At 41.2% G+C, this 12701-nt stretch overlaps 1 protein-coding gene across 1 annotated transcript in view; it reads left to right on the top strand.

The window, feature by feature from the left end:
- PLB1 (phospholipase B1) overlaps positions 1–11865 on the top strand; it is a gene marked incomplete at its 5' end in the record, with an annotated part of 78869 nt that extends 67004 nt beyond the window's left edge. The window contains 8 exons of the mRNA XM_068185533.1: positions 1208–1288; positions 2311–2376; positions 2923–3017; positions 4167–4248; positions 6243–6347; positions 7450–7545; positions 10990–11064; positions 11552–11865. Of these exons, the coding sequence (XP_068041634.1) occupies positions 1208–1288; positions 2311–2376; positions 2923–3017; positions 4167–4248; positions 6243–6347; positions 7450–7545; positions 10990–11064; positions 11552–11773 (822 nt within the window). The remainder of the gene's footprint in view (positions 1–1207; positions 1289–2310; positions 2377–2922; positions 3018–4166; positions 4249–6242; positions 6348–7449; positions 7546–10989; positions 11065–11551) is intronic.
- Positions 11866–12701: the final 836 nt, after the last annotated feature.

Genomic DNA, 12701 nt, shown 5'->3' with positions numbered 1-12701 from the left:
GGGCATCAGAAGCAGGGTGGGAAATACATCTGAGAAACCCAAGGCTGCCCTGCTGTGAGTGTTGGCTGCTTTTGAGTGGATGACTGTCTAGGTGTGAGCTGTTGGTTCAGGGAGAGCATTCCCTCTAAGGAAAAGGGAGTGCCTGGTGCTCCTTGGCTCAGACTGAATGGGAAAGGAAGGCACTGAATAATCAGGATTTGTTGAAGCATGTGGCTCTCCATGCCAGAACTCTTGATGGATGCTGCATGCTCACCCCACTGTCAGTTACTCTGCATTGCCAATTGTTTGGCAGAGTGAAGAGAGCTGGCATAGCTTTTCAATAGAATAGAAAAGGAGAGGCTGTCGTGCTTTGTTTTATTCACAGCTTTTTATGCATTTTTTAAATAAGGGAGAGGGGTCTGTCCCTGCCATAACATTGCCTCTTCATGAAAGTCTTTCTGAGCAAATTGCTGATTAAAGAGGAGAATTCAGACCTGGGTGATTCCCAGGCCCTCCCTCTATTTGTGGGATCCTTTTGCAGATGTTTGTTATGTTAATGCACTACACTAAAAATAGTTGACTTTGATTCCTTTCTTTGTACCGAATGTTACAAAACGTTTTGATGAGATCCAGCTCTCAGCAGCGTCTATTGTTAGCTTGTGGTGATGTGGATGCTGCAGCTGCCCTTATATGAGCTCAGTGAAGCCACCAGCCTCCTGGACTCTTCTATTTTAATCCAGCTGTCTGTTCCCTGGGGCACCCCTTGCCCCTCCTGGCCACGGGGTAATTCTTGCCCAGCTGGCAGGAATCCCCAGCAGCTCCAGTTCCACAGCCACATGAGTCACTCTAGCCTTCTCTCCCACATGGCTTTATCCCCACGCTGCCTGCAGTGTGCAGCCATGGCTGGCAAATCTCTCCTGTTCACCTCCGTTCTGAAGCTGACATTCATTTAGGGATGCTTGCTGCCACAGACACATTTCCGTGCTTGGTTACCCGGACAGCTTGTCTGCTGAAGGGAATTTCCTTACAGAAGTCAAGGTGAATTGCAATAGACTAGCAAACAGTTCCGATTTTCCCCCTGGAGAGATGTTTTTCTTTTGCCAGCTTAACTCAGCATACCTCCTTTGTTCTACCCTACTCTCTGTGCCCATTTAGCCCCATTTGTGAATGTTACCTCTGTATGCGTAAGCAATGGATGCTGCAATCTGTTTATTTTATATGCCACTAGAAAATTAACTTCAAGGAAGACTGGAAGCTGATTACCATCCTTGTTGGAGGCAGCGACCTATGCCAGTACTGCTTGGACAAGGTTTGTATCTCTGAATTAGGCATGATTATCCAGGCATTTGGCAGGTGACCAGCCCCAGAAACATAGCTTTTCTCTCTCTCAGAGAGACAAAGTTCCTCTTTGTTTAAAAAGCACTTAGAAGTCCTGCCCATTTCATCTGTATTTTATCAGAAACAAGTGCACAGCTTTTAATACAGGGGCACTGCAGCTCTGGAGAAATACATTATTTGAGTACTAGGAACCTACTCATATTGAACAAAACACAAAGATTAAGCTGAAGAGTTCTCCCTGCTTAACTGGACAAAGTAATCAGTGTGGTGTCTCAGGCATGTTAGGGGACACAAATGAAGTCTTCTGAAAAACATCTCTACACAATAATTACTGAGGATGTCCGATTCTTGCTTCAGAATGACACCCAAAATAGTAACATCAGTTTATAGTGAAAAACATGTCTTTTCTTTAGCTGTCAGTGGTCATCCCTTCTAAAATTGTTTATGTGGCACAGACTGGGGGTCTGTACCCCAACTTGTTGAAATGACCTGTCACTGTTCTCTGTTTTGCTTTTTCCTTTACAGGCTGCTGCCTGGAGCCTTTGTCCCCACAGCTACACCTTTATACAGTCACAAAGTTGTTTTGCTTACGGGCTTTGTGGGGTCTGACTGCCTTCATATCAGTTTCTCCAGATGGGCACTTTGAAAAAAAAGATATTGTTCTGTTCATAGGGCAAATCAGTCTGCTCTGGGTCCCATAAAAGACAACCCAAAATCCAAAAATGTGATCAATATAGTCATTATCAGGAAAAGGCTCTGCCAAGATACCTCAGGATTTTCTACAGAGATCAGAGGAATATATTAATAAAAACATAAGCACTATATAACCTCTGTATATGTGCCGGTAAACTTCTTGATCTGGAAATATATCTGCCAACAAAAGAAAAAAGGAGCATCAAGTTGGTATAGCTTCTCATAGATCACCTTGTTGGTTCCTGAAAAAGACTGACTCTTTTTTTTTTTTTTTTTTTTTGTAATTTTTATTTTTAATAGGAAACCTATTCAGTGCAAAAGTATGTAAAGTACCTTCAGGACACTCTGGATATTTTCTATAAGGAGGTAATTTTTTAGGATACCCTAGCAAGCTATGTTCCTGGCAAGTACACTGATGTTTTTCTCACCTCTGATAGACTGTCAGTTATTATGTTTCATACAAGGTCATCTTTCAAATAGCTGGAGTCAGACTGTTCCTCAGTGCTGTATTTCAATGACTATACTAGCTAATGCCCTGAGAAAGAGAGCTGCAGTTTCAGAAAAACTGTGTGTTTGACAATATTTATGCTGTGGACCAAACATACCATGACCCTACAGCCAGTTTTCATGGCTAAACCAACCATGAACAGTTTCATTTACCCTCGAGCAAATAGAAATGTCCCAGGGAATGAAGCAGCATTTCAGCTAGTTTGTACTAGCTGCTGGAATTTTTTTTGCTGACATCCAGTGTATGTTTCCCTCCCCCTCCTTTTATACATCATCCTTGCACATGCCATTGGCTGCAGCCAGTGCAGTTTGCACTGACTCCCTGGCACTTCTTGCTCTTTGTAGTGGTATCCTGTTCTGTTATTTGTAACATGTCTATATGTCTGGTTATTATAATCCTCACAGCTCCCAAGAGTCTTTATCAACATGGTGGAGATGCTAGAGCTCTCTGGGCTGAGTCAAATCACAGCAAGCTCTTCAGAGTGTGCTTTGACAGCAAAGTAAGTAAGCAAAACAGCTCTTTGCCTATAAAGTGATTTTTTTTGGGCTCAGGCTCAATTTCTACAGGAGGACATCCACACTGAGCTTTCCAAGCTACTTGCATTGCTTCCTTTACCTGATGCACCCATCAACTTTAAATTACTTCTTGCAGTACTTCAGCTAAAAAGCCTGCACCTGTAGATAGCAGAGTTCTCACTTCACAGCTATAAGGCATCACGACCCAGCACCAGTCAATATATGATTGCTGAACTTCAAAGGCTTTTTTGCCCAGCCATGTGCTGGTCAGCAGCACAGGCTGACATCCCTGATTCCTCTCTTTGTATTCAGTGCTGCATTACCTCTGGTGCAGTCTGGGCTGCATGCAGCAGAGCACAGCCAGGAACTGCTCCTTGCACCCAAAGAAGGAGACCAAAATCTTAACTCAATGAAGGTTGAAAGACTTGTTTTAGAAAGCAGCAGTGTCTTTAAAGGCATCAGAATGGACCTGAAAAAGCTCTTTATTCTTGCAGAGAAAGGTGTAACAAAGACGAGTAGTTGCAAGGTGATGCCAAATGAATTCCAATTAAGTTAGGCACAGATTTTTAAAAATACAAGTGATTAACTACAGGAACACACTGGAAGGGAAAATAATGAATTGATGATTTTGCTCAATGCCTTCCTATTCATTCCAAGCACATTCTTAGAAGATGAATTTCAGTGATGCACAAGTTATTACCTCTTCTTATGAAGGTAACATAATAAAACAGAGTGGTGTAAGGACTCAGACTACATGAAAAAAATGTATTTTCTAACTTTAAACTCCCAGATGTCTGAAATTCTGTTGTAAGCAGTAGGTTTTCTTGTTATTCTAACACACGTGATTTCCTGCTGATGTGTGGCATACTAAACACTTTTTTCACATTTGACTCGAGTTGCTGATCCTGCAGCTCTTTCTGCCTGTGGTAGGTGTTCATTCTGAAAAGTAAGTCAGTAGAGATTCTTCTTTTGTGAAATATCTGCCCATTCCTGAGCCACCAAGGTGGCTCTCCCTTCTGCATGTGAGATTTGAGCACCTATCCTGAGCTTCTTGAAGCAGATACACAGTGCTGAAGAACTGTGAATAAACTATTCTAGACTGGCTTTTAATTCTAGTATTTCTTTCATTAAAGGAAAGTTTGCCCATGTTTCTTAAACCCAGAGGAAAATTCTTCTGAATTACAAGAAATTAAGAGAGTTAACAGAGATTTTCAGGTAATGCATTGATTCTGTAACTGGTCATCTTCACTTGTGTCTCTTTATGTTGCTTCCCTCACTGCCCTTTCTATCGTGCATATCCTTAGCAGTACAGGGAGGGATAACTGGAAAACTACTTGGATGCAGCCTAATCAAAACCCTACCCAGCTAACCAGTTAGTAGCAGTGCAAGACTTTCCACATTGCCTTCTTCTTTCTAAGTTCTGAGCTGGATGCAGATGGAGACTAGTTCTGTTTCCAGCTGCTGTTTCAACAGCCAAAAAGGATTTAGTAATGATGGTTACTTTGTTGATATGTGTTTGTCTGTTATGAGTCCAATGCGTAGCTCATATGTATAGGAACTCACCCCTGGTGGGGGTGAGCCGAAAAGGTGGAAAAGTCTCTCCTCCAACCCGTGTCTCCAAAGAAAGACTCAGTAGTCTTCTGTTGTCCGGTCTCAAGGTAGTTTATTGTATGTTATCTAAAAGATTTCTCCCTGAGATGCTGCGGTCCGTTCAGCAGTCAGGCAAAGGCACACTCCGACGCCCAGGGGGCTGGTGCCCTCTTTTATATCATACATTACGTATTAGATGTTTATAGTTTTTCCCCAATGCCCATCACCTATATTGAACAGTGACTTTCTACTCTAAACCAATCTGTGAATTCCAACATCACCAAGAACATGGAGGTTAGGAAGAAGAAGGAAAAAGGACAGAGCACACCCAAATCCTTCCATCTTAGAACTTCTGACCCCCATGTACAAAACTCAGACCCCTCTGTACAAGGCCTAAAACCCTCCTGTACAGCACTCAAAAACTCTTCCTCTCACTTTGTGACTACTTCTACTACAATATCTAAACTTCTGTGATTTCTTGTTCTTCCTGCAAAGTTGGTAAATTGTTCCATGGATCAGGTTCAAAGCCACAGGGGTCTGTGGCTGCATTCCAAGGTCTCAGATGCTTCTGACCTGGGCTCAGAGCATCCAAGAGTGTCCAAGGGACATTCTGGGTTCCGACACATATGAATTAACATGTCACTGCAAGAGTGACAAATGACCTTGCATCAGCTGTTTTGTGGTTAGTCTTAGCAGAAGAAATTAACTAAACCAACCATGGGCCAGCTTGCTATCTGAGAGTAACTTTTCATAGCCTCAGGTGTAAGATTCACTCAAAATTAACAGAGGCTGTAAATAGTTACTGGAGCAGAAGCTTTTTCCATCAATGTTCTTATGAATTCAGGAATCACTGTATCAGATCACATAATGTTCTCCATTCTGGCTCTGGCAGTGGCTGTTGTCCAATGAATCTGACAAAGCTTAAGAAATTTACCCTGGGTAATGCTTGTATAAGCCTACTAGAGGGGTCATTTTCTTTAACTAAAGAAGAGGGATTAGGAATGTTTTGATATATGACCAGGAACATTAGCATTTATACCCATAAGATGGCAAGTTACAATGAGATGGGGTTTTTTATTTGTATGAAGGTCTGAGACCATAACTTCTGAAAGTGGCAGGTAATTTTTCAATGTATTTAAAGTATTATTTTAATTCAAGCACACCTTTCTGAAAAATCAAGTGCACTTCAGCCTCAAGTTGGCATTCTGGACTCATTTGTCACTTCTAAAAATGTTGGCCTTGTTTCTTTCTTTATATTTATCCGCAAATTTTAATCTAATTGCAATTGTGCAGTTTTGGTTTCTATAAGTAAGGTTTGAACTATTTTTTCCTGTTTTTTTTTTTTTTTTTTAATTAGGCAACTTTATATTTTTTACTTTTTTTTTTTGGTTTGAAATAATCCAGCTTCTGTGCATTTTCCTCATTAAAATCTCCTCATGAACCAAATTATTTTCTTAGCCATTTTCTTGACTGCTTTATAACATTTAGCTGGATTTACACAAACGATTCATGGCTTCCTGCACTGAAAGGTGTTTAATCTGCATGTTCCTGCTAGCTGACAAATGTTAGATGAGCCTTGTAAGTAACTTCTCTGTTTTCACTGATTACACGGCACGCAGGCTGAAGCCTTGTGGCTGATCAGCAGCGGTCGGTACGAACAGCGGGAGGACTTTGCTGTTGTCATCCAGCCATTCTTCCGGAACACCTTGTTGCCCCTGGATAGTGTGAGTCCTGTTTTGCTTTCCCATTATGCAAGGGCCAGTATGTTGATTTCTCTTAAGCCAGTAAGATCCATGCCACAAGGACTGTGTTTTCTTCTCTCTGCACAATCTAGTAGCACAGCGTGGAATCTGTGGTAAGAGTGAGAGAGGAGAAGACAGGAAGTCTCACAGGAAGGCAAGAAGATTCACAGTGCTGCCTGTGAATCAAAATGGCTTTAGGTAACATTCATAGCCTGAACCCATAAACTAGGCACCCTCTAACTTCCTCTAACTGTGTGTTGCTTCCCTTGTTGAGGTTGGTTAGCATTCACCACAGTTTCCCGATTTAGGTTATGGAATGTGTTAGGTTTTCTTCAAATGGAGACCAGCACTTGAATCTCTGACTCATCCAAGCATAGAAACAGGAAGCAGCCTTTGAAACCAAACGCTGATTCGCCTTCTTTTCTCCAGCCTTAGCATTATGTATGCTGTGTAGTTAAGGATACAAATATCCAGCATGACTCCTCATCAAAACAACCCAGTTTTGCATAGTACTGATACTTTTTTCATAGCATCCCCAATTTTTTTTTTTTTTCTGTCAGCCTACAAGGTTGACCAGTGGTCACTATACAGGTAGTGATGAAGCAAATTCCCCCTAAGAGAGATATTTGCCACAGTTGGATAAGCCCACCATTTTATTGCTATCTGAAATTCAGCAGAAATTTCAACACTTGAATGTTGTTTGTATGTCTGAATCACAGAAGTTTAAAAAGCAATAGTAAGCACTTTTCTATCAGTTCTGTACAAAATGGAATGTGGGTCAATGGCAGGGTCCCTGCAACAGCTGTGACATTTGGCTTAATGATACATTTAGTTTTGTTGTGAAAATTTTTGTGTGAAGTTGAGCAGGCTGCATTACACAGAAGGTCTCAAGGTGCAGTAATCAGCCCATAGTTAGGAGCACCTAAGTTTATTTCCAGTGTGAAAACATGAGCATATTGCCTTTAGGAAGATACCAAAATTGTAAAGTGGGTGGGTATATCAAGTACAGTACACTATTAGATATCATATGTCAGATCTCAAAGACTGAAATTTGCTGAGAAATACATTTTTACTTTTATTGCAGACTAGCAAGCCAGATATGAGTTTCTTTGCTTCAGACTGCTTTCATTTCAGTGTAAGAGGCTACGCTGAGATGGCCATGGCTCTCTGGAACAATATGGTGAGACGTTACACTTAGATCCCTATGTGTTTGCGGTAGCAAGTATCTACAAAAGATCATGAGAAAAGTGTCTGAAACAAAAGAGTAAGCAAGACATAAAATCCTAACAAGAGGGGCTTGCTCAACTCTGAGGTTCTTCTCACTCTGCATTTCTGAGGAATGTAATCCAAATTTATCATATTGTATGAAACAGTGTAAATCTTTGCTCATTCAAATTGAGAAGTCTCAAGAGTCCTGAGAAAATGAAAAATTCCTTTCTGATTTGGTAAATAACTTGCATTAAAATAAAAAGCCTAGTTAAACATTCAGTTATGTAGGTTTCCTGAAAATGTCTGTTTAATTATCTTGCCCTTCTTCAGTAAATTCTATTTATTAGGAAAACATATATGTGACTGAATTTTTGCTGCCATTAATAGTGTGGACATGTTGTACCACCCCCTCTTGTATCTGAGGCAGTTTTAGTAGAGTCACTGAAACTAATGGGGGACTGAAATCAAACTTACGGTGCTTGTAATCACATTCCATCTGTCATTTTGGGGGAAAGGAATAGCTTTTGAATAGTGTTGGAAGAAGGTGTCAGAGGTACATGCCAGACCTGATAACTCCAAGGTCACAGTTGCTTTCAGAAACATTTCCCAACATTGGGTGGGAGACTATGGCATTTTTATACCACAGCAACATTTCCTTCCCTTGTCTTGTAAACACCAGTAGCCAAATACATCATGCTAGCAGAAATTCTACATCCTGGTTTGCACAAGAAGCAAACATAAGTGGAGGGGAATTTCTTATCCATCCAAGTAAAAGTTTGAGCAAGATAAGAAACTTAGAGGATACCCCAGAATGAGCTTGAAAATAAGGAGTGAAAAGTGCAGGGCAGGAATCTGTGCAGCTGCCCAGCATAGCATATGAGCTGTAGATCCAGGATTATAGAGTGTACAATGCAAGCACATGCTCAGAGTAGTTGATTTGTGCATGCACAGCAAATCTGCATGTTTTCCATCAGGTTTCCCAGTCTGGGACTCCAAATGAAGGCAGGCTGGTAGGCTTCACTTTGCTTCATAGCTTAAACAGGGCTAATGGTGGGCCAGAAACCCCAGGCAAATGTAGAAAAATTCAAACTGAGCATGGCTGAGGGTTTCCAGAAAAAAAAAAAGGGACAGTACCTGGGCATATGGCGGTCTTAAATTGGGTTTCTGTTGCCATGTGGTATTCCTAATGGCCATTACTCATTCCTGAATCACCATCAGTCTTTTTTCCTATGCCACCAGAGTTTTTTCTGTCCTGACTGTCACTCATTTCCTACACATATAAGGATATTCACACAAAGCTTTCTACTGGGGTGGCAGGGATCAGGTTCTTCCTTCCCATAGAGATCTGTCAGCCTATGCCAACTGCAGATCTTACTGTTTACTATTTAAATCTACTTCTTGTAACACATCCCTGCTTTTCCCTGGCAGTCCTTGTATAGCAAGGCTGTGCAAGCTTACTGTAAAGCTGTATTGTTTCCCTGTTCCCTGAAAAGCTGGACAGGCTGCAGGCTTATGGCCAAATGACACGGATTCTTGACAGTACACGTAAAGGGCCAGACTGTGCCTGGCCACTGTGTGGGTATGCAGGGATTGGGATGGCTTACGGAGCTTCTCCCTCGCCATAATGTTCTTTGCCCTTTTGGCTTCATGCAAAATGAACTGTGCTCCTGCTCTCTGAGGTCAGAGGACTCTGTAGTCTTAAGGGGTTTCCACTGGTCCCAAACCCACCTTGTCAGGTGTTTGGCCAAGGTGAAGAGACACATGGACAGTGTTTGGTTTGTGTTCTGCCTTCACGCTTGCCACGTGCTCTAGAGGAGCTGTGGTTTCTTCCAGAAGTTGTCCTGTATGCTCATGGACTTGAGGATACTGTCATCTTCAAAGCCCAGAAGCTAATGCTTCTGAAGAACAGATTGCATAAACATGAAGTAAGCATGAGTGGTTACAGAATTTTGCATTTTATCATCTTTTGTCTGGGCTCTGTGCCAGAATCCTTACCAAGTGCCCTGGCATGGGAAGAATTACAATTATTTACAAATAACCAGCTGCACCTCAGGCAGAATACTGCAAGATATGAGCCACACATCATACAAATAACAGAGCTGTTCCCTTTAAGGTATAGAAAAACTACCAAATTCAGTCTTCACTGCATTAGCTGGTGCGTGGGCCAAGTGATTAAGACTCATAAAAGAGTCCATCAGGACCCTACAACAATCAGCAAAACTTGGCATCCTGTTTTTTGCTTCTAATCTTCTCTTCACTTGTTAGCTTTCTTCTCTTCCCTCGTTATATTTTCTGTGGTTCATATCTTTTTATTTTTCAGTCTTTGCTAGCTTCTTTCTGTTTTTTTATTTTTTTATTAAAAATGAACAAGAGAGAGAAAGTATTCTCAGTGTTTCCATATGAGAATCTTACGGATAGAATTTCTTTTTTCCATGTTGTGTTGGTCTCGTTTCTCTATTGTTTCTCTTCAGCATGCAGCTGACGCTTTAATCCCTTGAGGACAGTAAATGCCTGTATGGACAATAGCAGAAGCAACAGCCATCCTCTGTGCTGTATTCCCAGAAGTGCTGGATGACAACTTTGCAGTTCTCTATGGACCAATCTTGTAGTCGTTACTTCAGGCATATCCATACAATAGTTGTAAACACTTCAGTTAACATGACTGAGCAAGCCTCTACTCGTTAGCTTAACTATGGCAACCAGTGATATGTGCACTCCTAGCCAAGCACAGCTGCCTGCTATTAGCCCGGGCATATTTTATGCTGGGTTGGAAATGGGCTCAGGGTGAGCCTATGGTCAGCTATTGCAACTTAGCTACCAACTGGTAATATAAAAGGCTCTGTTTAACTTGCTTCTTGTGAGATTGTGAACCCAGCCTCAGCTAAAATTCCCAGGGAATTTCTTGTCTGAGTGAAGACTGCAAAGGTTGGCATTCTCCCATCCTCTCTCTGTAACTCTGTCATTTCTGAAGTAACTCCCATCACCATGACACCTAGGCACCTTTCTGTAAGTAATGTGCTAAGTAATATGTCTAACATCTGTCATGTCGGTTTTTTCCTGTGGTTTATACTGCCATTTAAGACAAGTACATGGCAGAACTGGGTGTAATAGTGAACCACTTTGCTTTAGCTGAACATTTAAAATGCGTTGTATTCGGAGCAATGCAAAAGGAAGAAACACTTAGCCTATTCCTTGCTTCCAAGGGAGTTATTCTGCAGCCAGTACATCAGATTCTCAATGTCTTCAGTTCACAAGTGTTAAAATGTTTGCAAACTTTCCTCTGCTCCTTCTACTACACTTCTTCGTTACTGCAAGCAGCAAAAGACTGGATAAGAAGTTGTAACTGTCTGAATCAAGAGAGTCTGAGAAGAAAAAGATTCATCGTTAAGTTTAACATTGCTTTTCTCTTCTTCAGCTGGAGCCAGTTGGTGAAAAGCAGACTTACAACAACTTTACCCATGACAGATCAAAACTCAGGTGTCCAAACCCTGTAAGTAAAGGTCAAGGTGCTCTCTCCATTAATTACCTCTATTTTTTTCCTCCTTTCTTCACACTGGTAGAGCTCTTTAAAAAAGTATTTTTGTGAAGGTTTCAAATAGCTAAAATATATTCCTGTTTTGTTACAGGCAGGGAAATATTCTTAAGATTTAAGACAAAAAGCTTTATCCTGACTGCAGTGAAAAGCCTTTCATTAAAGTTAGCTCTAATGAGTCTGTGTATTTCCATTTGCTTGTTTGCAGCAAGCAAATTAGGAAGTGATGCCACCACTTGTGATTCTGAGGTGGCTTCTTTTTTGTGTTCTCAGAATTTTCAGACAATAGAGCAGGAGAGTGTTTGGGCTAAGATAGAGAGAAGGCAAAACCAGCTGATTTTCTAAAGATCTACCATTCCTCTCTGAGAAGGGGCAGTGTCATATTGTTGGAATACTGCCCATTGAGTGATCTATGGTCAATAAAGCCTTTGCTCTCCCTTTGTAGGAGAAACCTTTTCTTTACACAAGAAGAAATAGTGGATTTGGAAATTCAAATCTCACCTTGGAGAAAACAGAATCTTCAGTGCCCTACTGGGCAGTCATTGTGACTGAAGTAGCCGGGGTCCTGGTGGGTTCTTTACTTGGCTGGGTTGTGTCACGAAGAAGAACCAAGAAGTGCCAACATAAGGCTGACACAGAAAACAACATTAAAACAACCCCTCTGTAACACAAGTGGAACAAACATCTTTCTCTGATGAGGCTGCTCTCTGCTGTGACACAGAGAGTAGCAGAATAAAAAACCTGTTGGATATGAATGAAGCTTCTTGGTTGCCTAGGGATTTTTGTGCCCAATAACATTGATCAGTAATGTATTGTAGAGTTATCTTCTGTGGACCAGGCAGGTGGAGGATGAAGTTCAAAGTAATGCTGTGGTTTCATACCAGCAGGCAACTAAGTACCACACACCTGCTCACTCAGTCCCCCTCAGTGGGATGAGGAGGAGAACTGGAAGAAAGTAAAACCCATGGATTGACATAAGAACAGTTTTAATAACTGAAGTAAAGTAAAATGTAATAATAATAATTGAAATGAAATGGGAAGTAACAAAAAAAAGAGAGGAATAAAACAAGAAGAACTAGTGCTGCACACTACAATTGCTCATTGCCTTCTGACTGATGCCCACCCTGTCCTTGGAACAGCAATCAGCCCCTGATTGCTGAACTTCTTCCCCCACTCTATATAGTAAGAATGATTTTCTGTGACATGGAATATCCCTTTGGCTGGCTCAGGTCAGCTATCCTGGTCATGTTCACTCCCAGCTCCTTGTGCTGGCAGAGCACAGGAAACTGGAAAGTACTTGGTTTAGAGTAAACACTACTTAGCAACAACTAAAATGCTGATTTGTTATCAACATTATTCTCATACGAAATCCTAAACACAGCACTGAACCAGCTGTTATGAAAAATATTAACTCTATCCCAGCTGAAACCAGGACAAAGTGTTAAAAGCTTTTTCATTCTGGGATCCAATTCTCTGTTTCATGAATATTACTCAATTGCACAAAGCATGAACACCTGTTAATGCATCCTAGCTTATTAATTGTGCATCTGTCCTTTTCTCTTATAAGCCTCTATTTAAAATGTTAGAGACAAGTC

This window comes from Anomalospiza imberbis, chromosome 3, assembly GCF_031753505.1.
Source record: "Anomalospiza imberbis isolate Cuckoo-Finch-1a 21T00152 chromosome 3, ASM3175350v1, whole genome shotgun sequence".
In the NCBI taxonomy this organism is placed as follows: Eukaryota; Metazoa; Chordata; class Aves; order Passeriformes; family Viduidae; genus Anomalospiza; species Anomalospiza imberbis.
The sequence above is the reverse complement of the archived record's forward strand: the minus strand, read 5'-3'. Positions and strand labels throughout refer to the sequence as shown.